The sequence below is a fragment of the Gracilinanus agilis genome, chromosome 4 (assembly GCF_016433145.1).
Source record: "Gracilinanus agilis isolate LMUSP501 chromosome 4, AgileGrace, whole genome shotgun sequence".
Classification (NCBI taxonomy): Eukaryota; Metazoa; Chordata; class Mammalia; order Didelphimorphia; family Didelphidae; genus Gracilinanus; species Gracilinanus agilis.
In genome coordinates, this window is record NC_058133.1 from 334,768,025 (window position 1) to 334,795,041 (window position 27,017).

The following is a 27,017-nucleotide window of genomic DNA, read 5'->3' on the forward strand; positions in this document are numbered from 1 at the left end:
ATTCTAAGTGTTCCATGATCTTTTGTTTCTACCTTAAAATTATTTCTATCTACATGATTGTGGGCACGACAGACTGACACACATTCAAACACTCACTCACTCTCTCTCTTTCTTTCTCTCTCACTCTCCATTTCTAGCTGATGAAGTGTGGCTCCTTTCCTCTTAAGGCATTTGCTCTAGGATAGGTTTGCTTGGAGCAGACATCACTCACATCTTTGGAACATAGAGAGCTTGTTGAATTGATGCTGTTTGCTTTTACTTCTACCTTTTGTTCCTCACTTGGTAGATTCCTTTTTTTTATCAAGTGCAAGTCTTTTGACCCAGAACAACATTGCATCTGTGCTTCTTTTTCCATAGCTTTCTGAATATGTAGTACAAAACTAGCCAAGATTACTGTGGAAGGAATGATCATTTAGGATGGGATGGTTTTGATTAGGTTTTTTAGTTCAAGAGCTATGAGAGGCACAAAAGTTCTATGGTTTCAGCCCATGCATACGTACAATCATATTGAATTAAAAACATTTTTAAAAAGAGAAACATTTTGCTTCCTGCAGCGCCATCAAATTACAGTTCAATAAGACAAGGCTAAACTGCTCCTTTTCTAAAATGAAGCAAAAGCTACTTACTTACCTCCAAAAATACTATGGAAGGAAATCACTAAGGCAGAGGTGTTGGTAACAGATTGCCTTCCATTTTACACTATGCCTATAGGGTCAAATGTCTCTGCAATTATTTTTGGACAGTACTTTATCTTTAAACTTGGGATGATGCTTCTTTTTATCTAAAAATGATATTTTAAATTTGTTTGAGATGATATAAGTTTTTGTTTTGTTCTTACTGAGGTAACATCCTAATATGAAACCCAAGAAGATCTTCAATATAGCAGCCATTGTAACCCACCTTCTCTTTCTGTCAGGCTAGCCTTCAACACAATAAGCATGCAGTCATGGTTCACTGTATCTGCCTTAATGTTGAGTTCTGCTGCTTATTCAAGTCATGGATGTTCCATGTTATTCAACAGGATTGCTGAACTGCATGTCCACCAGAAGAATAGGAAAATAAATGATGTAACAAATGCAGCAAATATAGGGAGTAGGCATTCAGAACACATCAAGAAGCTAACACTCATGAATTATAAGTACTAATGCCCCCCACCCCCCAAAAAAACCAAGTCTTTCTGTGCGCAATTTTCAAATCCAAGGTCCCAGGGAATCATGAAGTGCCTTGCCGTTTTTGTTGCTGACTTCTGATGACCTCTAATTGTTTTTTGCATTGCTGGTAGTATGTAGAAAGACTTTTATTTTCATCTAAAAGCTTTTTATGTTCTTGTACCAGACGAGATGTATTTTGCTGGTCTTTTTCATCCTGGTCCAATTCTGCTACTAGTTCTTGCCTAAAAAGGATACCACATAATAAAATCCCAATTATGAAGGAAGAATTTATATAGTATTTGTTGCTAACTGGTAGCTCAAGCAATTAAAACTTTAATTCTGGTCCATTATTATATATATCAAGCATGCTACTCAAATAATATAATTATAATGTAGTGGGATGGAAAGAATCTTCTAAAACTATTTTATCATTTCATAGTCCTAATAAGTACATAAATAATATAATCCTTTCTTAAATAACTGCACTCCTAAAATGAGAGGATTTAGAGATGATAAAAGGCACAACAAAAATGAAAACAGTAACAAAAAAGGGAATATTATGTCTGATTACCCCTTCAACCTCCTATCCTCACTTTTTTATCTAGTTAGGGAAAGATGGGCTAGGGAAAGGTTATTTCTTAGGGTACCAGGAGGTAAGGGTAATAAGGTACATGGTTTTATCATACAAATTCTACTTAGACATTCATGCCATGAAGTCACAATCACATTTAACTCTATGCAGCTCAGCCAAAGATGTAGATAAGACAGCCCTAGCCAGTTAATTGAAATAGATGCTATCTAACATAAATCCCTTTCCTATTTTAGAATATACCACTTTGCTGAAAACACAGGGCATACTTTGAATTATTACATGTAAGCCCCTCATAAGAATACATTTGGATTATATTACTTGATTCTGTATATATTTTCAGAGAAGATAATCATAGACCTTGGCAGAGCTCTAGCCTAGGGAGCTTGTTTTTGTTGAAACCTTTTAAAATTGAGGGGCTTAGTGTTAACTTAAAAAAATGAGTATGTCAAAACTGGACTTTGGGGGTGGGGTGAATAATAACTATAAAATTCTTGAGTAAAACAAACAAACAAAATAATGCGGGGGCATCTAGGTGGCTCAGTAGATAGAGTCAGGCGGACCTAGAGGTGAGAGGTCCTGGGTTCAAATGTGGCCTCTGTCTCTTCCTAGCTGTGTGACCCTGGGTAAGTCATGTAACTCTTAATTGTCAGGTCCTTACTTCTTTACTACTACTTCTGCTTTGGAATTGATACTTAATATCAATTCTAAGTCAGAAAGTAAGGGTTTAAAAAAAGATTGTGAAATAAAAACATCAAGTATTTAAAGTTGGAAAAATATTTTGCTTTCCTTGTTTAGAATTTTGCTCAAAATTTTTTTCATTAAATGAAAAATTTACTTAAGATAGTAACTTAAAAAGTGTTAACAAAATTATAAATACCAAGTATAATAGTCTTATATCTTGAATTTCCAGAACAGTTCATCTTGTATCTGACTTCACCTTCAAATGGCAATACTCTGCTCATAATAAATGTATACATAATAGTAATTTATCAAAATTTAGAGGCCCAGTCTTCAAAATAATAAGTAACATAACAAATTACTCCATAAAGACAGTATCTTCTAGTTTTCATGTTCATTCCTATACTGAAATTGAGAGACAATTAACAAATGTTTTCAAAATATTTCTTCATGAACTATTTCTTCCCCTGGGATCTTATTTTAGTGATCACCACTAGTCCCAACTTGGCCAAGATAAAACATGCATTTCCTGAGGTGAAGTTAAGGACTAAGAGGAATGCAAAGTTAGAAATGTCTAAGTGGAAAAGAATTACAAAAAACAAAAAAAACAGGGCAAAAGAACTTGATATAGGTTGAATGAGTATATGTATGGGCATGTTATAATTTCAGAATAATTAGACTTTTCCAAATATATACTGGAGAATTAAAAATATTTCTGCAAATATTACACGTTTTAAAAATAACATAATAAAGGAGAAATGGTGTGGCATAGTGACAGAACACCCATATTAAAAAATCTTGCCTCTGACCCACACAGATTGCTGGGCTGTTATTAAACCTTTCAGCATCACTGGTCAATATGTAGCCCTCAACATTCCTGAGAAGGATTTAAACCAGATTAAAATTTAGAAATATTTAAGAAAAAGAAATAGATAATGTTATTATGTAATTTTCTAAGTCATTGTGGGTCCTCAGGGATCCTTTAGTATAGTTATTGGCTCCTGTTTCTATTTGTGTTTGATAGCTCTGTCACACACAACTTTTTAAGACTATAAAAACACAGTACAAATGCTGATCTGCATTGGAAGAAGTAATTTCCTCCCTATAAGTTCCCTAAAGCAATAAAATCACAAATCTGGTCCCAAAAGTTATCTTCATCATCCTAGTAATTTAAAACCCCCCCAAAAAGTATGAACACTTGAAATAGTATGCTTACATGAGGAAACTTTTTTATGTCTTTTAGTAGTATTTTAACTTTAAAAGTATAAGATGCAGGAAACAGAGTTGCAACAGCACTGATGCATCTCCCATTGTAGTAAAAATGGTATATACATAAGCAAGCCAAAGGGCTCATTTACATAGATACAATGACCTCTACAAACTTTTTACTTTAGAATATGGATCTCAATGAGAGTTTGAGGTTAGGAATATAGTTATTTATTCTGAAGACACTTCAATCTCCATTTTTGCAAAAAGATATTAACCTAAATTTTATTTTATTTTAAAATCCTTACCTTCCACTGGTTCCAAGGCAGAAGAGCAGTAAGGGCTAGGAACTAGGGGTTAAGTGCCTTGCCTAGGGACACATAGCTAGGACAGATGTAAGGCCAGACTGAAATCTAGGACATCTTATCTCTAGGCCTGGTTCTCAAACTACTGAGTCACCTATCTGCTCCCTAACCTAAATTTTTAACATCTCCAGAGATATGTTGAAAATCTCTATGAATGAAAATTGATAGTGTAGATGAAGAGTTTACTTACTTTCTCTGCAATAGTAATGCTATTTCTGTTTGAACTTTCATATATTCTTGGGCCATTTTACAATGCTGTTCAAACACAGCCATGGATTCTTTGGAGTTTGGGCATGGTGCTAGTGGCTGAAAATAAATCAGACATGTTAAAACATAATCAAATGAAATCTCATTATCTAATCTAGCTAGTTGGACTGTGACTGTAATATATTTATCCAGTACCAGGTTGCACAAACCAGTAAGCTTTTAAAAATAAGTGTTAAACCATGTCCTAGAAAATCTCAGCACACTCTTGCCAGGGTTAACTCAGAACTTAAATTTATACTTGCTGTTTTAACACTTTCTTTGTTACACAGTACCATGACCAAAGCTCTCTTAGCTAAGAGTATTAAATTTCAGGTCGCCAAATTACTTGTATTATACCAAAAGATGTTTATAGCTCACATAATCACATGTAGAATCACTGAACCTTGTTCTTATTTATATGTTCAACCAACATTAACACCAGAATGGATTGCGGAGTGTGTCAAATAATAAAGAAACTCACATAATGGCTATTTTTTAATGTTCTGATCTTAAAGAATAAAAATATTATGCTAAATAGTAGTGAATAAAGATGAAACAGTCCCTCAAAAATGAATAATGAAATAAGAACATATCAATCTACACATTTCTCATTTGATTACCCAAAACAAAAAGCAATTTATTGTAACTTTATTCAAAAGTGAATCAGGCCAATAACATAGTTGTCATCTCTAAAGAGAAATTCTTTTTAGTAAAAGAGTACTGACTAAAAGTTAAGGAGTTTTCAGCAAGGAAACATGTTACCTGTAGTTGGTGATCCAGTGTAAGGTAGGCCATTGGGATGGAGTTATCTGATCCATTAGTATCTAGAATTCAAACATTCATATTTTAAAAAACTTTATAATAGGCACAATTACATAAAAAAATCGAAAACCATGCTGGGAATTTTATAATTTTCCAAATGAAAAAAATATGTAGTAGTATTAATTATTCAGAATGATTACAAATTTAAAAAACAGCCAATAAGGTATTTATTATATAAATGCTAAGTAAAATGAGATATGGATTTGTTAGATGTTTTTCGTAAAATCATGTTCTGATACCCTAGCATTAAAATGACTGACAACTACAGCACTATTAAGACAGTCTGGGACAATCACACTAAAAAGAAACAAAACTTGACACAATTCATTTTAATCAAAGATTCTGCTTTCTGGCAGACACCTGACAACTGGATGCTTTAAGCTCTGATCCAGAGAAGTCCTACCTAGCCAAAACCTGTTTTCTCTCATTTCCTCTTTATACCAGGCTTACTTAAGGCTATACCTAGGCGGTGGGTGGTGGCCTAAGTTATTTGGTTGCCTTAATCCTCTAGCCAATTATGCTAAAACAGTTTGAAATGGCAATTGTTCATGAAGACTTTTTTTTAAAAATAATTCTTAACCTCTTTCTGAGAATCAATATTAAGTACTGGTTCCAAGGCAGAAGAACAAAAAGAGCTGGCTAAAATTGGGGACTTGCCCAGGATCAGAGTTGGGAAGTATCTGAGGCCAGATTTGAACCTAGGACCTCCTGTCTCTAGGCCTGGTTTCTCAGTCCACTGAGCCACCCAGCTGCCCCTGCATGGAGACATCTTCAGAATGGTTTAGAAGCAACTAGCACTACAAGATGTTACTGGAAACTTTTCTTCCTGCCACTATTCCAGAAGTGTTACCTAGGGTTTTCAAATACTACAAGCTATGAAATTTCAAAAGAGAGTGTACTGGGAAAATCATGGTAGAATAACATTAGATATTTTAATAGTAGTTCCTTTCCTTTCTTGTTACCGGAAAACAAAATGGTGAGCTGCTGGCATGTTAGTAATTAATGCTCCCTAAGAAATACTAGAAATGAAGACAAGGCCAAAAGGATAGCTGACATGCAACATTCAGTCTAGACAGAAAGGTTCATGGCTCAGTGACCTCCTGATTTGTTGCTTCCTGCTGTTTTCCATCCTTCCCCCCTAGTATTTTAAGAATTTTTTAGCTGTGATGAAATCAATCTACAAATTTCATATGAAATCCACTTTTCTGTTCTTTGAATATTGAAATGTCTACATTTGTGGATGTTTAAGTTTATAAGAAAAAAGAACATTTATATATGAAGGTAAATGAAGCTAGTCTGTATCAGCCTAAATTTATAGAGCTCTCCCCAAAAAATGACGGTTTATTCCTTTTATGTACAACCCAGGCATCAGAAATGAGCTAACAAAGTATTACTGCCTTTCAAGGCTCCCCAAGGGAGTTACTTTAATAAAAAGAAATGAATAATTAGTGTGCATTTCTAAAATGCTTGAGTACTTGAACCAAGCAGTTGTTTTAAATATCTACTTTACATATTTAGCCCAGGCACGGGGAACTTGAGACCTTGAGCTCAGTTTCACCTGGCTGATTTGCCTTCCTGTTGGGTAAGAAGTATTTCAATTATGCCTACCGTTATACAAGCAAAACAGCACATTTAGTTTTCAGTAATATAACAAATAGAAAGACAGAATGGTATAATGGGCGAAAGAGCTGGCTTAATGTCAGGAAGCTGTGGGTTCATGTCCTACCTCTGACCTAGTCTGGCCTGAGTGGCTCTGGGCAAGTCACTTGAAGTCTAGTGCTCTGGGCCAGTAGTAAGTATCAAACTCAAAGAGAAAATGGATCCTGGCTGACCACGTAATAACTTAGAAAATCACAAAATAACATTATGTTGTATTATATTTTTAAATACTTTTCAATGATTTTTATTCTGTTCTGGTCACACTGGAAGTTTTGTGGAATACAAAATACATAGGTTAGCAAGTGTGATAGTTTGGGTACCTAAGTCTGAGGTTACCAATCAATATTAATGGAGTGATGTTTTCTCACTTAGGTTTTCTAATATTACTGAAATCACAGGTTCAGTTCCTAACCCCATCCATAACGAACAGTTCTGGTATAGTTGTTACTCCATGGACACACTGGTTTCTCTACGATCAAATATAGCAATTCTAAAATTCCTGTATTTCAATGTAGTTTGTGATCTGGTTCTGCTTTACATATCCAACTTAATTATAATTGCTCTCCCACTGGTACCCTCTGTTCTAGTCAGCCATCACTTGTGTATTTCCGAGTTACCCTCCCTGTTCTTTTAGTGAATTCAGTAGCTGGCTGATGGTCATCATCTGTACATCACTCACTGCCACTCATAGATTTCAGCATTCATACTAATCATGTCATTTTTTCAATCTTTCCAATGTTAACAACCTTTCTCTACCCCATTTGGGTGACATTTGACCCCATTTGGCTTAGTCAGACAATGGATCTCACTCACCAGATAAATGACTCTATTTTGCAATGTCCAAACTTTTAAATTCCTTCTCATCCAAACCTGCCAACCTTTCCTACTCCTATTGTCACACTTAATCTACTCCTTATCTTTACTATGCTCTCCAGGATCTCTTTGTTGACCCTTTTAGTTTATCATTTCTATATGGCTTTAATAACATGATCAGACACTTTAATGTTGTCATGATGATCTGAAAAACTTACTCTTTGGGTTACCTTCCGAATTTTTTTCTGCTTTTGCACCAGGAGCTTCTGAGCTTCACTGGAGAAAACAAGTCTTGAAGTCAGGCTGATTTAAAAATGTATTGGTAGGGGGCAGCTGGGTGGCTCAGTGGACTGAGAGCCCTCACAGGAAGTCATTTAACCACCACTGTCTGGCTCTTTTGCCTTAGAATCAATACACAGTATTGATTATAAGACGGAAGTTAAGGATTAAAAAAAATGTATCGGTACATAAATCTTTGTTGCAACCATAATCCTTTTATTCTACATATATCTCACTCCCTATATTGATGGTTCCAAACTTTTCTCTTTCTCCTGCCTTTCCTTCTTGTCCTTGAATTGAACTGTCATTTACAGGAGAAATCAAAGTTTTTCACTGAGAATACTGGAACACTATAATATAATCTTCCTCACCTCTCCTCCATTTCCCAAATCTCAGGCTCTTTATATTCCTTCTTTCCTACTGTGGTAAGACGAGGGTTGTCCTTCCTGACTTATACTAATCTCTCTACCCACAACCTGTATGCAATTCCCTCCTGCTTTTCAAGTATAAAGATCTTCCCTCAATCCTTATCTCTCATTTCATTCAGAACTTTAAAAAGCACCTTGTTTTGCTATTAATGCTTTTGTCATGTCATACTGTTAACTATAATTCTCTAAATCTATTGTCTTGGATTCTGGGACGATGGCAGCTTAGACAGAGCAAATCTTAAAACCTCCTCACCCTTCCATAGTGAGATAGAAAACAATGCACTTTGAGAAGAAAGAGGACCAAATTTAACAACAGGACAGAGTAGGGAGACCCTACTGCTGGACAGCTAAAGAGGTATGCCAAAGAAAAAGGCTTGAATTCTTGAACTGCCCAGTCTGAGGTTGATAAAGGGAATCCCAGGACCCCTCCTCCATGCGATGTGCAGTCTCCAGTAGCTCCTGAAATCTCCAGGCGGGGGGTTGCGACAACCCTTCCTGGAGAGAGGGCCTTGCTGGCACTGGACTCAGGAAGTTGAACACAGGTACCTGGGAGGTGACTGGAGGAGAAAGCCAGAGAAACAGCAAAAATGCTCAGAAGATGACGGCTTAGTTGAAGCCAAACCTCAGACCACCTGGCTTTATCAAACCGACATAGAGAACAAAGAGCTTCAAGAGGAAAGAAAACCAGGAAACAGGAGGACAAAGCAAGGGCACCCTACTGCCAGACAGCTCTGGGAAAACACTCCATCTTGTACCCCACTTTTTTCTTTCCCCTGAGGTTTTAGCCTCAGGGCACATTAAGCAATACAGACTAATCCAATCAATACAGGCTTAATCCCATCAATTAGGTAAGTCTTCAGAGGTCAGGGAAACTCACCCTTCCCCCATACACTGCAGAGAAAGTAACAACCCTCCATTGCCAGCTGGGAGAAGATCTTTCATCAAAGCTCATTAAATTAAATCCATCTGCTCGAACTAGCAGAACAGAAAAGGAAAAAATATGAGTAAACAACAGAAAAAGAGAAAAGAAATTACAATTGACAGCTTCTTTCAAAGGAAGTGAAAAGAGAGCAAATGAAATAGAAGAAGAGGAAGAAGTTCAAGCAAATTGGACAAAGGCTTTGGAAGATCTCAAAATGCAATTAATTCAAGAACTTCAGGAACTCAAAAAGCAATCAAGAAAGGCTGAAGACAATTTGAAAAAGGAAATACATGAACTAAAACAAAAAAATAAAGTCTTAAAAGCCAGAACTGATCAATTTAAAAATGAAGAAAAGAAGGCAAAAGATGATCTACAAAGAAAATCAGACCAGAAGGAGGATGACCAAAAAGCCAGTGATGAAATTCAGTCTTTAAAAAAATAGAACTCAACAACTAGAAGCAAATGACTATACAAGGCAGCAACAATATATAAAACAAAATTTAAAAAATGAAAAATATGAGGAGAATATGAAACACCTCATTGATTCAACCAAAGATCTGGTGAACAGAGCTAGAAGAGACAATTTAAGAATTATTGGTTTACTGGAACACCATGACAAAAGAAAAAGTTTAGACATCATCCTATAAGAAATTATCAGAGAAAACTACCCTGACATTGTTGAACAAGAGGGAAAAGTGAAATTGAAAAAACCCACAGATCACCTCCTACATTTCATCCACAACTGACAACTTGCAGGAATATTATAGCAAAATTCAAAAACTATCAGACAAAGGAAAAAATATTATAAGCTGCTAAAAAGAAGTCATTAAGATACCAGGGAACCACAGTTAGGAGAGCACAGGATCTGGCTGCATCTACATTGAAGGACCGGAACTCATGGAACATAATATTCTGGAATGCAAGAGAACTGGGTCTACAACCAAGAATCAACTATCCAGCAAAACTGACTATATTTTTGCAGGAGAAAGTATGGTCATTCAATAAAATTGAGGACTTCTAAGTATTCATTAAGAAAAAACTGGACTTAAACAGAGAGTTTGCTGCCCAAACACAGAACTTGAGAATCACCATAAGGTAATTAAGGGGAGGAGGGATAAAAAAAAAAAATCTTTTCATTAAGGGACCCAATAAGTTCAATTGATTTGTATCCCTAGAAGAAAAGAAGATATGGGCAAATATTAAAAATTGTTATTATCAACAGGGTTACTAGAAGAAGTTTACATAGAGGGAATGGTTACAAATTGTATAAGATGAAATGTCAAGATATAGATATATATGTATGTATAAATATACACAAAACTATAGAGGGAAAAAAAAGAAGGTAATATTAAGAAAATTGGGAAAACAAACAAAATGGAGTAAATTCATATTCCATAAAGAAGCGCATGGGGCAAACAGGGAAGAATAACAATATAGTGGAAAGGTAAAGAGGTTGGAAAGAGGAAATATTTAATACTTAAGTGCATTAAAATCAACTTAAAGAGGGAAGAACAATCAGATCCATTGGGGCAGAGAATTGTTTTGTGCCCTATAGAGAAATAGAAGGGTAACAAAAGGACTGGTGGGAAGGGAAGCAACACTAGGAAGGGAGAGGGGTGAAGAGGGGGGGTAGTTTAAAAAGACCCTAAAGATAATAAGAGAGGAATAAGAAGGGAGAGGGGAGAAAGGGAAGTACAATAAGGGAGGGGACCAGGGGAACTGATTAAAAACAAAACACTGGTGTAGAAGGAAATAGTGAAAGAAGAAAGGGAAGGACAAGGAGAGAGAATCAAAATGTCTGGGAATACACAGCTAATAATTATAACTCTGAATGTGAATGGGATGAATTTGCCCATAAAACCGAAGCAAATAGCAGAGTGGATTAGAAACCAAAATCCCACCATATTTGTCTACAAGAAACACACATGAGACAGGCAGACATACATAAAATAAAAATGAAAGGATGGAGCAAAATCTATAGGGTTTCAACTGAGAAAAAGAAGGCAGGAGTTGCAATCATGATTTCTGACAAACCCAAAGTAAAAATAGGTCTGGTTAAAAGAGATAGGGAAGGTAATTACATACTAATAAAAGACAGTATAAAATGAAGAAATATCAGTACTCAACATGTATGCACCAAATGGTATGGCATCCAAATTTCTAAAGGAGAAGCTAGTGGAGCTCAAGGATGAAATAAATAGCAAAACTATACTAGTGGGTGACCTCAACCTACCCTATCAGATCTAGATAAATCAAACCAAAAAATAAATAAGAAAGAGATAAGAGAGGTGAATGAAATCCTAGAAAAATTAGTCTTAATAGATATATGGAGAAAAATAAATAAGGACAAAAAGGAAAATACCTTCTTTTCAGGAGCACATGTAACATTCAGAAAGATAGACCATGTGCTAGGGCATAGAAACATGGCAAACAAATGCAAAAAAAGCAGAAATAATAAATATAACCTTATCAGATCATAATGCAATAAAAAGTTATTAGTAAGAATACATGGAGAGGCAAACAAAAAACTAATTGGAAATTAAATTATATGATTCTCCAAAATAAGTTAGTGAAAGAACAAATCATAGAAACAATGAATAATTTCATTGAAGACAATGACAATGATGAGACTTCTTACCAAAACCTATTGGATGCAGCCAAAGCAGTTCTAAGGGGAAAATTTACATCACTAAGTGCATATATTAACAAATTAGGGAGGGCACAGATTAATGAATTGGGTTCTTAAAAAACTAGAAAATGAACAAATTGAAAATCCCCAGATGAACACTAAATTAGAAATACTAAAAATCAAAGGAGGAATTAATAAAATTGAAAGTAAAGGAACTACTGAATTAATAAATAAGACTAGAAGCTGGTATTTTGATAAAATAGATGGAAGTACTAGTAAATCTAATGAAAAAAAGAAAAGAAGAAAACCAAATTAACAGTATCAAAGATGAAAAGGGAGACCTCACCTCTAATGAAGAGGAAATTAAGGCAATCATTAAAAACTATTTTGCCCAATTATATGGCAATAAATATAGCAATCTAGGTGATATGAATGAATATTTACAAAAATATAAATTGCCTAGATAAACAGCAGAAGTAGAATACTTAAATAACCAATATCAGAAAAAGAAATTGAACAAGCTATTAAAGAACTCCCTAAGAAAAAATCACCAGGGCCTGATGGATTCACAAGTGAATTCTATCAAATATTCAAAGAACAATTAATTCCAATAATATACAAATTATTTGACATAATAAGCAAAGAAGGAGTCCTATCAAATTTCCTTTTATGACACTAACATGGTACTGATTCCAAAGCCAGGCAAACCAAAAACAGAGAAAGAAAACTATAGGCCAATCTCCCTAATGAACATAGATGCAAATATCTTAAATAGAATACTAGCAAAAAGACTCCAGCAAGTGATCAGGAGGGTTATCCATCATGATCAGGTAGGATTTATACCAGGAATGCAAGGACAGTTCAACATTAGGAAAACCATCCACATAACTTTATCAAAAAACTAACAAACAAAAATCACATGATAATCTCAATAGATGCTGAAAAAGCCTTTGACAAAATACAACACCCATTCCTATTGAAAACTCTAGAAAGCATAGGAATAGAAGGGCCTTTCCTAAAAATAATAAACAGTATATATCTAAAACCATCAACAAGCATCATATGCAATGGGGATAAATTAGAAGCCTTCCTAATAAGATCAGGAGTGAATCAACGATGCCCATTATCACCTCTATTATTTAACATTGTACTAGAAACACTAGCAGTAGCAATTAGAGAAGAAAAAGAAATTGAAGGTATCAAAGTGGGCAAGGAGGAAACTAAGCTATCACTCTTTGCAGATGATATGATGGTCTACTTAAAAAATCCTAGAGAATCAACTAAAAAGCTAGTAGAAATAGTCAACAACTTTAGCAAAATTGCAGGATACAAAATAAATGCAAATAAGTCATCAGCATTTCAATATATTTCCAGCACAATACAGCAGCAAGAGTTAGAAAGAGAAACATCATTTAAAAATCACCCTAGAAGGGAAACAACAAATTGGGAAAAAATCTTCATAACAAAAAACGCAGATAAAGGTTTAATTACTCAAATATACAAGGAGCTAAATCAATTGTACAAAAAATCAAGCCAACTCCCAAGGGAAAAATGGGCAAGGGACATGAATAGGCAATTCTCAGATAAAGAAATCAAAAGTATCAATAAGCACATGAAAAAGTGTTCTAAATCTCTAATAATTAGAGAAATGCAAATCAAAACAACTCTGAGGTATCACCTCACACCTAGCAGATTGGCTAAAATGACAACAAGGGAGAGTAATGAATTGATCCAGCCATTCTGGATGGCAATTTGGAACTATGCTCAAAGGGTTTTAAAAGACTATCTGCCTTTTGATCCAGCCATAGCACTGCTTGGATTATACCCCAAAGAGATAATATGGAAAAAGACTTGTACAAAAATATTTATAGTTGCGCTTTTTATGGTGGCAAAAAATTGGAAAATGAGAGAATGTCCCTTCGATTGGGGAATAGCTGAACAAATTGTGGTATCTGTTGGTGATGGAATACTATTGTGCTCAAAGGAATAAAGAACTGGAGGAATTCGATGTGAACTGGAATGACCTCCAGGAAATGATGCAGAGTGAAAGGAGCAGATCCAGGAGAACATTGTACACAGAGACTGATATACTGTGATAAAATTGAATGTAATGGACTTCTGTACTAGCAGCAAAGCAATGACCAAGGACAATTCTGAGGAATTTATGGAAAAGGACACTACCCACATTCAGAGGAAGAACTACAGGAGTGGAAACAGAAGAAAAACAACTGCTTGAACACATGGGTTGATGCGTACATGATTAGGATGTAGACTCGTAATGACCACCCTAGAACAATTATCAATAATATGGAAATAGGTCTTGATCTATGAAATAGGAAGAAACAAGTAGAAATGCAAGTTGGCTACGGGGGTGGTGGGGATGGGGGAAGAGAGAGTAAGAACATGAATGTGTAATCATGGAAAAAATTTTTCTAAAAAATAATAATAAAAAATGAAAAAAGAAAAAAAATGAAAAAAAAATAAACCTATTGTCTTTCCTTCAGAACATGTATTACAGGATTCTGCATGCAGTATGTACTTACATGAAACCTATCATTTTTTTTATTTTCACCTCTATGTTTTCGACGTTCATCAATAGCCCAAATCTCAGATGAATCTTTCTAGCACTTTCTATGTTATAGCATTATCACTGGACTGTCTATTGTCATACTGTTTAATTAGAATTTTGTACCCCAGGACTACACTTCCCAGAATTCCACTTTCATCCTCACATCACGCATCACGTCCTTATGTTTTGGAAAAAAGTTTCTGTAACCCTGCCCTCATGCTATCTTCTCCTGCTAACATGGACTGGAAAAAATGCTCTACTCAGGCTTTACTTTTACTTTTGTTTCCTCTACTTCAAGAGATTATTAATAAATATAATAAAATATAATACTTGGAGTTAATGGTTATTAATTTTAATCTTACAATACACTGTGTGCTCTTGGCTCCTCCAAATACTATGTTTCATACTCCCACCCCCTCCAACTTCTTATTAAGAATTTTTCAGCTTTTTGCCATCATGACTTCATTTGGGGTTATCTTGCTATGCATACTGATTTGCTATTTCTTTCTCCAGATCATTTTAACAAAGAAGGAACTGAGATAAAAAGGGCTAAGTGATTTGCTCAGGGTTGCACAGTTAATAAGTGAGATTGGATTTGGACTCATGAAGTTGAGTCTTCCTGACTTTATGTACTCTTATCTACAATGTGTCTAGCCCCTCCAATTTAATTAGCCCCTAATATAGGATTCTTAAGTTGCTATATTTATCAAATATAGTTGCAAGTTAAATGAAAGAAAATGTTCTTGCGCTTGCAAAAACAACCTAGTAAATTTTCTTTTTACTTCTGTGACCTTTTGGCATTTACTCTGAAGTCAATGTTTCTCAGTTAAAAAATAAAACGGTTCTTCATTTTTATAATTTGCTATCCTATTTATCACTATTAATTTGCTATGTAAACCCTGCCTTAATAGAGGCAGACTTTAACTCTGTAAATGATTATAAATTCCAAGTTAACATTCTGAATTCATGAGATTTTACTTATTACTTAACAATAATGCCAACCAAAAAAAGGTTAATCAATAGGACAGTGGTAATATAGCTGGTATCAGTGAAATTTAATTTCTTCTGGCTTAAGTTAGATTCTAGATTACCATTGGTTACCAACAGGCAAGGGGAAAAGGGTAAAAAAGCTACAAAGTAGAAAAAATAGTGGTAAGGTAATTTTGTCCAGTAGAATTCTAGTACTTTAATATAAGTTTACAGTTTGCCAAATGCTTGTCAAGCTGAGTGTTAGTTCAGGCTGGGAAAGGAGACAAGGTTAAGTTGGATGTCACAATGGGGATCAAAGGTCAGTGGTGCTGGGCAAAGAATTTGTGAGTTCTAGACAAAGCCTATAAATTGCTTTGTGTTACTTTCCACTGGAGGAGCTTCTGAAACTCAACTATATTAAATATGACTTTCATCAGAGAACTGTGTCACTGAATTTTTCTGGCATATGAAACAAGCATTTATAAAAAGTTCTATAAAAGTTTATTATGTGCTAAATTCTAGGCAGAGCCTTAATATGCCTGCCTCTAAGTCTCAGCTCTCATAAGAGAGACATAAACTGATAAGAGAGAAGTCCTTCTTTACCTGAGGTCTAAAGAACCAAAAGGGAGGGCTAGAATTTTCAAATGCATATATCTTACCACATGAAAACCATGCTTTCCTGTTTCTTTACCATTGGTAGAGATTGAGGGAGCATCACTTTGCCACAGGTTGCTAATAATTTTGGCCCATGTAGTCAGTGATAAATGTACTGAACCATCCTGGGCTGTGCTGAGCTAGAAGTGAAGAAGCCACCACTAAATTTAAACTAACTAAAACCAGTGAGCACGCCCATTGCTAAATATAGTGCTATCTTACATGACACACATGGGAAGGGAAGTGGCCCAGTTCAGTTTTAATTAAATTATAAACATGACTAAAGCATGCCAAATATCTATTACCATATATGGATAGTGGTTTACTTCTGTAAAGATGAATGGGAATGTGCTCATGACTTCAAATCTTATTTATTTATCATTTATAAAATATGTTTGTCTCACAAATTTTCAAATGGCCTAAATTTTCTAAGGGCACTTAAACTCAAAGATATAGGGTTGGAAGTGACCTCAGAGGTCACTTAGTCTAATCTTTTTATTCTAAAGGTGAGAAAACTAAGGCTCAAAGAGGGAGAGGGGCCTGCCTGAGATTACTCAGATAGAAAAAAGTGGCAGATGGCATTTCATCTCAAGTGTTCCAACTTCCAAACCAGCACCTTCTCTCCAGAGCTATGGGTGCTTGGTTTTCCCATTAGGCATGACAGTGACAAATGTGGATCAAAGAATCTTAAAAACTATATAACATGGGGCAGATGAGTGGCTCAATGGATTGAGAGTCAGCCCTAGAGACTGGGTCCTGGGTTCAAATTTGACCCCAGACACTTCCTAGCTGTGTAATCCTGAGAAAATCACTTAACTCTCTTTGCCTGCCCCTTACCACTCTTCTGCTTTGGAACCAATACATAGATTTTATTCTAAGACAGAAGGTAAGGGTTAAAAACCCCACACAATTATATAAGCACCCTAGAGTTAGTATGTAATATTAATATTCTTATTATTGTTTTTCACTTAAGTCAATGCTGATGATGACATACCATAACACTCTATAATGCATCTTTTTTGCCTTATGGCAAGTTTAGCTTAGTTGTGACTATGATATGATTTTACAGTTGTTTTTCAATGAAGCTACTTCATTTTGAAGTCCAATGTGACATGCTGATTTTAAAGCACATAGTGTTCACTGTGGGACACGCAGGACTTCTTAGAGAGTATTTTGGAGTTCATTTTGTAAAATCTACCTCATAACACATTAAACTAGTTGCCTCCTTTGGGTTGAAAAGGCTTCAGGATTCACGACCATGAAAAGGAATAACTACTTGTTTTTGTTACATGGTAGGATTAGAATTGTATTTTGGGATGGAAGGCACCTTAAAAAAGCAAACACCTTCTCTTCACAGAGGAGGAAACAGGTTCAGAGATTAAGGGACTTGCCTACAGCCACAGAGCCCAGTAAGTATTAGGGGCAAGATTTTAATGTAGGTCTTCCTACTTCCAACTTCAGCACTCTATTATACCATGCAATTTTAGTCTTTCAGGTAAGGGCCAAGATGACCTTTTTTTCCTATAGCATTATCAGTTAAGAATAAGTTAAGTGATCTTAGTTTTCTACTAATATCAAAAAGAAGTATGAGAAAGGAAAAAACACACATTGAAATATCAGAATATTTCTTTAACTGGAAAGAAAACAAAATCACCTGATTTCCACCAAAGACTTCATGCCTCTTATCAGGAATAATACTCAAACCCATGGAAACAAAAATACAGAAGGCAAGCTTGTTTTCATGAAACCAGATTTATTTTCCTATTGATTGCTGCTAAGGTATATACCCTAATATCTACCTGAATAATTCAAATATGACTTTGCCTTTGTAAAGATTCTACCAACAGACATCTTTCTCCCAAACTCTCCACATCTCTTACCTTCTTTCCTCAGGCTCAGGACTCTAAAATCATTCTTGACTCTTCTCTTACTCCTCATATCCAACCTATTACCAAAGTCTGCTGATTTTACCTTTGCAAGAGCTTTCCCAAAGGCCCCTTTCTCTTCTCTGGCATTGCCACCACCAAGGTACAGGCTCTCGTCACGCCATACTAGGATTACTGCAATAACTTCATGGCCTGCCTCGTCTCTCCCCACTCTAACCTACTCTCTGTACAGAGCTAGCAATGATTTCCCTGAAGTATAGTTCCCCAAATGGCACAGCTCCTACTGTGTAATTAGAATGTGATACCCTAAAAACTATGATTCCCAGTACCCCACTCTCCTCCAGTCATTATGTGCTAACATAGGCAGGATATAAATTCTGTGTGTCTGCCTCTCTCTTTCTCTTCTTCCTGTAATGGCAGTGGTGGCCGGAGGTCTTTTTAAACAGGCAAGAGAATCTAGTCTTGTGGTTCTATTTTGTTAGATAATTAATATTTTATTCCTTTACTTCTAGTGATTATTAATAAACTTTATAAAATAGAATACTTCGAGTATTAGATATTAATTTTAATCTTACATTTTTTGGTGAGCTCCCCCCTTCCTTACTCAGCCATGCATCCCTGGGTGATATGTGTGTTGGTCAACATCTTCCTCAGGGGGAATTGTATTATTGTCATAAAATTCTATATTTATAAAAATTTTTCTTATTTAAGAGTAATTTTAGGATAATAAACTTGCTGCCTCCCCAAATCAAGAAAGTAAACTTTTTGGAGAAGGAGCCATGAAAATGCCTGCAGAAACCAGACACTGCATCAAAAGATCCAGAATGAAGGTTGGGATATGGTGAATTGAACTGTGGAGAGTTGAACACATTTATTTTGAATGTACACACTTATGCCAAGGGGGACTGCCCCCTAATTGTTTTTTTGTCAATGCGCCTAGCAATCATTGGTTTTGTTCTCTTTCTCTTTTATTTCCCTTTTATCCCAAAATTATTTTAATTTCTCCTTAGCAAGTGCAATGGTTTATGTACTTCTAGTTGAAGATCCTTAGAGGTATAAGCTGGTTATGTTTAAATGATCCATTGGGGAAACTAGTCTCTCAAAGGATCACAGGGGCGATTATGTAACTAGAATCTGATACCCTAAAAACTATGGTTCCCAGCACCCCATTCTCTTCCTGTTGTTACGTGCTGATGTAGGCAGGATATAAATTCTGTGTGTCTACCCACTCCCCCACCCCACTTCTTCCTGTAATGGCACTGGCAGTCTTTTTAAACAGACAAAAGAGTCTAGTCACACGGTACTATTTTGTAGGATAATTGCCCTTTTATTCCTTTCCTTCTAGTGATTATTAATAAACTTTATAAAATATAATACTTCAAAGTGTTAGATATTAATTTTAATCTTATACTACTCAATAGATTCCTGTGGCTCCTTATCACCTCTAGGATGAAGTACAAAATGCTGTTTGGTATTCCAAGGCCTTCATAACCTAACCCCTTCCTCCCTTTCCAGTCCTCATACCTTACTCCCCACTGTATACTCTTTGATCCAGGGACACTGGCTATCTTGCTGTCTGACAATAAGACACTCCAATCTCTTGGCTTGGGGCATTTTTCCTTGTTGTGCCCTAGTCCTGGAATGTTCTCCTTCCTTCTCTGTGCCTATGGGCTTTCTTTAAATCCCAGTTTTACAGGGAGTCTTTCCCAACCCTTCTTAATTCTAACACCTCCCCTCTCTTACTTATTATTTTTTCAGTACAGAGGCAGTTTGTAAATATCTGTATGCTTGTTAGACTGTGAGCTCTGTGATGACAAGGGCTGCCTTTTGACTCTTTTTGTATCCCCAGTGTTCAGCAATGTACCTGGCCTATAGTACTGTAAAAAGGATTTCCTAAATTTCTTTTATTTAATGGGGGACCTGGAGATCCTCTTACCATAGAGATGTGTAGGGTTTAACCAGACTACAGTGATAGGAAGTAGAAACCATAGAGACAGGAAGTGAGGTATGAAAAGGTTATAAAAGGAGTCAGTTGCTGACAGGGCTGGCAGTTGTGAGGGGAAATTGGTTGCTGGGTGTGAGTTGGTCTTTGGAGTTTGGTAGTTAGTGGTGTAGGTTGGTGATTAGTTGGTGGTTGGGAGATATACATACATACATATATATGTATATATATGTATATATATATACATATATATTCTGGTGAGCTGAGCTGAAGGGTGATCAGCTGGACTTTCTCTAATAGCAGTTATAAGCAGACATAAGTAGTTTTAGGTAGTAATTATAGGTAGTTATAACTAGTATAAACATTAGGAAATTTTCTTTCTCTACCTCTTTCCTAGATTTCTCTCCTTTACTATATTCATTTTACTATGTTCTTTTACTATCTCTATTTTAATTAAACTAAATTGTTAATTTTTAAAAGCTGCTAGAAGTTTTTTCCCTCTGGCTTAAAGGGATAATACTAATTTACAACTCTACTATATTCTCATTAAAACTTAAATTATTAAAGGCTACTTTCATTTTGTCAAAACTCCTATTTTAACCCTTACAATAGGTACTAAATGACTGATATTACTAAATGAACATAAAGATAAAACTGAATCCTTACATACAACCTGTTAAAAATAAGAAATAATCAATAAGTCACCTGTGGAATCATCAGGGGTCCAGGGATGGCTCCTTGTTGGTTTTTCAGAAGTTGGTCCTGAGGTAGTGATCATTCTTACACTAGGACTGGATGACCTACTACTCACCTGTATAAGAAGAAATGAAAAGCAGTATGAAAAAAAATCATTCTGAAAAAAAGGTTGCCATATGAATTACATGTAAAATCACCATACAAAAAAAAGGAATGATTGAATATTGTTTTACAAACTATTTATGAAAAATAAAGTCTTTTCTTTTTTGCTTCATGTATGCCACTGAAATAGTTCAAAACAGAAACAAAAAAGAATGCAGATAAATGAAATCAATGTATAATAAAATATAATTTAAAGAGTTTAACTGTAACTAGATGGGCAAATATAAAACAGAATTTATGATGCATTAACATGTCACTGATGTTTCACCTCAGGCTCACAAAACCTAGGAGGTCAATCCCCTTATTTTATTAATGAGTAAACTGAGGCCTGACAGGTTAAGTGATCTGATCAAAGTCACAAAGGTAATGAAAGGCAAAGATCAGAACCCAGAAACCCTCTACTTCAAATCTAGTGCTCTTTCCAGTTACTATGCTAACTTAAATAAATAAAATGGAAACCAAAAAAGAGTTTCAGGTATTTGTTGTAGCATTTTCTCCTTTGGTATCCTTCTCTCAGATATGTTCCAAATAAATCAAGTGTAAGTCTTCTGATATAAGATTTCAAGACCTCCTTAGTTTTAAAAAATTATTAAAGGTCCTAGTGACTAATAGAAAATGTTGTACTGATTTGATTGTAGTTTATCTTTTCCAACATAGATGCTTACAAAGAAATACTTATTTTCAGAGTTCTAATAAAGAGAAATCAGGAAACTGCTCAAGAGTATTAAGACTTGACCTAATTTATAACAAGATTTTTAAAAAGAAAAATATAGGAATCTGTGACTCATGACAATGAATGAAAATATATAAGATAGCAAACTTAAACAAAAAAAAGGGAAATAAACCACAAAGAGGTTCAGAAAACATTCCAATGGAAATAAGTGAATATCTGGATGAATATTGAGAGAACTCTTTAAAAATGTGATCAAACCTAGTAAAGTGAATAATCTAGCTGAACACAAAAAATACTATTGTAATTCTGAAGTTTAAGTCCTTTTTGAAAATGTTTTCCTACTTTGGATTTTTTTTCAATTTTTCATCTGTCCTAGGACCAGTCTCTTTCATATTATCCATATGGTTGTTCTCATCTAGAGTTCCTGGATTTATGAAACCAGGGAATGAAGTTGATATTTTTGTCACCAGTTTCCAATTTTGTCTCTACTAATTTAAGACCACAAGAAAGGTTATAACAAGTTAAACCCCAAACCATAAAATGCCAAAGGATTCTTTATACTTAAAAAGATACATTACTCAATGAAGAACATGATGCTGCTTCAATGTATTGGGTATGAAAGTTAAAAGTAAACTTCAAATAAAATGAATCAAAACTTGGAACAGTAATTTTCCAATTAAAAAAAAAGTAAAAGGTAAGTGCTATAAATGAGAAATCTGACATCTGTTTAGTCTTTAATTTGAAATTCAATTGGTTTGTGCTTAAATTTGGGCCATTTTTCAATGAGCAAAGAAAATAATGAAAAAAGTCAGTAGTTTCGATAAGATAAAAAACTTCAAAGTATTAAAAATAGTTCAAAAAGGTTACAAAGTATCAAAAATATCTTAAAAATTAGTATTTTATTTTCACAAGGTAGATAATTTGATTTACCACTGGGAATGATGACAAATCTTTAATAGAGCACAGAAATACCACACAGCAGTTTTATTAAACCAAATTTAAATTGCAGAAGTAATTAGCACAGGCAGACATTTACCAGAGTTATTTTGCGCAGGATCAAATCTCTCTCTATATAAAAAGAATCAAGAGTTGTTTTAGGAAAATGAATTATGACATGATTTTTATGTCTCAATTTTAAAATTGGGAATATATTTTTTGAAAGTTAATAAATCTTGCCTAATGCTATCATTTAAGTTGAATTTCCAGGTAACTTGGTCAGTTATGCAACCTTGGGAAATCATTCAACATCTCTAGGCCTAAATTTCCTCATCTGTCGAATAGGGTGGTTTTACTAGATAATTGTAGCTAGCATTTTTATAGTGCCTACTATGTGCCAGGCATTGTGCTAAGTTCTTTACAAAATCATCTCATTTGATCCTCATGAACCAAAGAGGCAGTGGAGGAAACTGAAGCAAACAAGAGGTTAAATGATTTACTCAGGTTCATACAGCTAGTAAACTTGTCTAAAGTTGGAGTTGAATTCCAGGCCCAAGAACTCTATTTCCCCCTTCCACCTAGTAGGTTAAGATATGCTCGGTTTCCTTTCAGTTCTAATTCTCTGAATCTACGAAACCCCTTGTCTATCTCCTGTGATGAAGCAGTATTACAAGGGAAAAAAACCCCTAAATATTGATTTAATGGGATGTCCAATAAGTGACTAATCAATGAACATTCCAACCGCATTCCAATAAATAATTGTCAAAGTAGGGAGAAGGTCAATGACAGTTTTATCACAAGTCAACAAAAGAGTAAAATTTAAGTATTTGGATGGCATGGATATACTTTATCCTGGGCAGGGGTTGAGGGGGAAGGGGAAAGCCCCTAGCTAATTTATTCATGTAAATTTACACATTATGAGTAAAGCATTTTTTTATTGACTTCATCAATGCAGGAGGAACTTCTTCCACCAATGCAAGTCTATCCCTTCTCTACAAGTCTTGGGAGGGTTGTTTGGGGGAAACTGGGACTTTAGAGACTTGTTCAGGAGGGTCAGAGAGCCAGTGTATATCAGAGATGAGATTACTAACACAGAAGTTTAACCTCAAAAATAATCCTGATTTTATTATATAGCTTCTTTAAACTACAAATACCCTGGAAAGCTTACTATTATGTGATTTTCTTTTTTTTTTGACAGTAGAACAGGAACAGTGTAAAGTACAATGGTTTGTTTAAAAAAAAATCAAATTACTTGAATTATCTTTGCAAATAGTTTAATAATGCTAGAAAACCTAATACTGCACTCACCCCTTTCTGCATGTAGTTTTAGCCATAAAACAATGAACTCAGCATTCATGTTAGGTATTTCCATGTGCCTAATTATACTCAATGTATAGCTTATATTTCTTAGTATAACAAGGAAACCTATAAAGTAGGTATTATTCTTTGTCCCAGATATCCATAAAGTCTCCTGTACTTCACATGTGTTTTAAGTTTTATTAGGTTCATTCTGTCTCATTAAGAGCAGAAGTTTTATTAACATCATGCTGTCTCCTTTAAGAGGCAGAGCAGAGATATTGTTAGCTGCAACATTGATCTAAAGCAATCAATTATCAACAAGCATTATTAAGCACCTTCTATATGCCGTGTACTATGCTACTTGCTGGAGATATAAAAATAATAAAAACAAAACAGAACAATCCCTGTTCTTAAGAAGCCTTCATTCTACAGAGAAAAAAAACAAGACATTCATATGCAAGTATGTAAAGACTAAATACAGGCCACATTCTGTGTTCCCTTTCACACTGTAAATTGCCTTGTATAAACCAGAAAACTGCCCATAATTAGTGTTGATTTTCAGTATTTTCTTTTTTTCTTTCTTTAATCTGATTTCTGGAACAATTTGATATTTAAGGCTTATATTACATAGGAAAATGCTGAGACTTGGGGGAGTGGGATGGGGTGGGGGTGGGGCTAGTGCAAGATCTTGGTAGAAATTTCTAGAAAGCTACTTATCAAGAAAAGGAAAAAACAAGGACTATAGGTTTAGGGAGCAAGAAAAAAAGGATGAACTTGATCATGTGGTAGGAGACATATAATTAGATAGAAAAATTATATAGGTGATACTATGTATAATAGATCTTCCATGATTTGAACCTCTTCCTTTTTACTCTCTTTTTTTTTACCTTTACTATATAAAAGGCAGGTGGCTCATCTGATGTTCCATACAGAGAATTAGAACCACCAGTTTTCCAAGCTTTCCTAACGAGTAAGAAGTACAGGTGATAGGACCTAGAGTTCCTCTCCTAATGTAGAAAGAACTGGATGACTGGTTATCTGGCAATAAGAATAAAGTCACTGAGCAAACAATTTTTATTTTTCACTAAAAAATAGACCCCTGGAAAATCATCCATATTTGGTTCTCCATTCTAGAAGGATTATGAGGATTGTATTACTACCTTAAAAAATAACTAAAGCATTTGTCTTTTGCCTTTGTCTAGAGTAAGCTGGCTATCTGTAATTTACAGTTGCTGCAAGAATTATGTCCATGTCCCAAATACCAGAATTTTTCCCCAAGAGCACAAAAATGGAGCTTATTTCCTTTGTGAAAACCATTTTAAATCGCAAAAAGATTATTTATAGATTTAAAGAAAACAATTTCCATTGTCATCAGTGAGGGGAATGATTACAAAAGATATCTACATTTGTTTAGTCCATGACACAAACTAAAACACATCATTGTGGAAAGAAGTCTAAATTAATCCATTACTAAAGGAGACTAGTCATTTAAAGTCAGAATCCAAGGTATGACAAAAACTAACAGAGAACTAGGGATATATTTTAGATATCTTATATATTATCTTGTATTTGTTTTCCAATTGCTTCATTTACATCTCCTTAAACAGATTATAACTAGTTGTTTGTTTTTTTTTGGTGAGAAGATGGGATCACGTCCCTAAACATCATTATTGCCTATAATGTCAGGCTTATAACAATGTTCAACAAATATTTACTGAATTAAAAAAATATATTTCTAATGTGTATTTTGAAGAGTCAATCAATTCTTTACATATACTTTTTACATAAGGGTTTTCCATATCTCTTATTCCACATAAAAAATTTACTGAGACGGTAACCTTTAGTTTGCAGGAAGGGAAATATAAATTACTTAAAAATGCTGAAGCCCTACCTCATGTCATTGGTTAAACTAGAAATAGAATCTTATTGATTCCTTTCTCTAGGCAATATTACCATATTCCATTTCCAGTATCATAGAGAGACAATATTAGTTATCCTAGCACCTAGAAAAATGCCATGTACATAGTTGCTGAATAAATGTTTCCTGAATTTAATTACATTAATATGTTGGATTATTTGGCATATTCCTTCTTTGATAATCATAATGAGCTATATTCTTTTTGTTCTATGGCAAAATAAACTAGGTGTTCTCTCATTAAGCCCTATATTCCCAAGTACTAGGAGCCTGTTAGTTTCTAAAGAACTATACTGAGAAGATACAATGATTTTCTTAAGTAATAATGCTACTTACTACTCACATATATACCATGTCAGTAAGTTAAGGAATTATGATTCCATGCATGTGGGAATGTCTTTCACCTTTTCTGTAGTTCTAGACCACATATAATTTGGTAGACAAGTCCCAGAGAACTGAAACTTAACATGGTTTAGATGACTTGTGCATCTTCTCATAGTTAACAAGAGTTGGAGATGAATTTTGAGAATTTCCTAACTTTATGTCCAACAATATGTCTACTATGCCAAAATACCTTTACATTATCTCCATAAGAAACAAGGATATTTTCTTTGAATCTCATTTGACATAAATTTATGCAGTAGAAGGAATATTTAGTGCTTATGTTACAAAACAGACAGCCAACAGTCAGAGTTTATAATAGCAGATCTACATTTAAAAAAAGCAGCCCAGGTAAACCAGAACCGAAGGGCTTCCTACAACTTATTTTAAGTAGTTTATCTTGTTTGAATAAAAAAACAGAATAGTTTTTTATTAACTTTAATAGTTAGAGTAGTTTAGGACAATTCAACCCAATAAGTTTTTTACTCTATATATTCTGACTTGGATATAGTATACTTTCACACTTGAAGTTATTACAAATCAAGGAATAAGAAAGCAATCATAATGTTCACTAAGAATGCACTAGTGTGAAAATTAATAAGGTTGAAAGAAGAGCACTAATTCAAAGCAATGCCATTATTCTTTAGTTTAAAAAGGCATTACAATCTTTGTGAAATGAATGAAAGGAAGCATCACATTCTTAGTAGAAGGAGTAACTCTTGGCTAGAAGGCAGATCGTAATTAGGATATCAATGACAGTAGTAAAGAAAGTTTCAAAGCATGAGATCATCAAGCCTCTAGGAAGTCAAGCAGATGACAGATGTCCAATTATTTGCTACTAATTGTGAGTAATTAGCAAATATATTTGAGATGGGAAAATAGAAAGTTGAAAGCTCAAATTTGTTATAAAATAAAATTATTAACAACAAAGTAGCTAATTAGGTGGAAACAAAAATTTAAATTCACCAAAAACACTAAAAGAAACACATTATAAACATTTTGGGCAATCTTATTGTAGACCACAGTCATTTTCAAAAACAAGTTTTTTTTTTCAGTGAGAAAAATGAAAACCTTGGAATTTTAACATTTTAAATTCAATTTAAAAAATCTTTCTACTTATAAAATGGAGATTGAGTATATCTATT

The 27,017-nt window shown here is 34.6% G+C and overlaps 1 protein-coding gene across 5 annotated transcripts in view; it reads right to left on the reverse strand.

The window, feature by feature from the left end:
• Positions 1-1,171: 1,171 nt before the first annotated feature.
• MAP3K7 (mitogen-activated protein kinase kinase kinase 7) overlaps positions 1,172-27,017 on the reverse strand; it is a 77,410-nt gene continuing 51,564 nt past the window's right edge. For 3 of the 5 annotated variants that reach the window (XM_044676480.1, XM_044676479.1, XM_044676478.1), the window contains 4 exons: positions 20,516-20,621; positions 5,001-5,062; positions 4,183-4,298; positions 1,172-1,393 (listed from right to left, as the gene is read on the reverse strand). In XM_044676480.1, the coding sequence (XP_044532415.1) occupies positions 1,213-1,393; positions 4,183-4,298; positions 5,001-5,062; positions 20,516-20,621 (465 nt within the window). In that variant the 3' untranslated portion in view covers positions 1,172-1,212. The remainder of the gene's footprint in view (positions 1,394-4,182; positions 4,299-5,000; positions 5,063-20,515; positions 20,622-27,017) is intronic. The other 2 variants (XM_044676482.1, XM_044676481.1) reach the window with 1 other exon arrangement.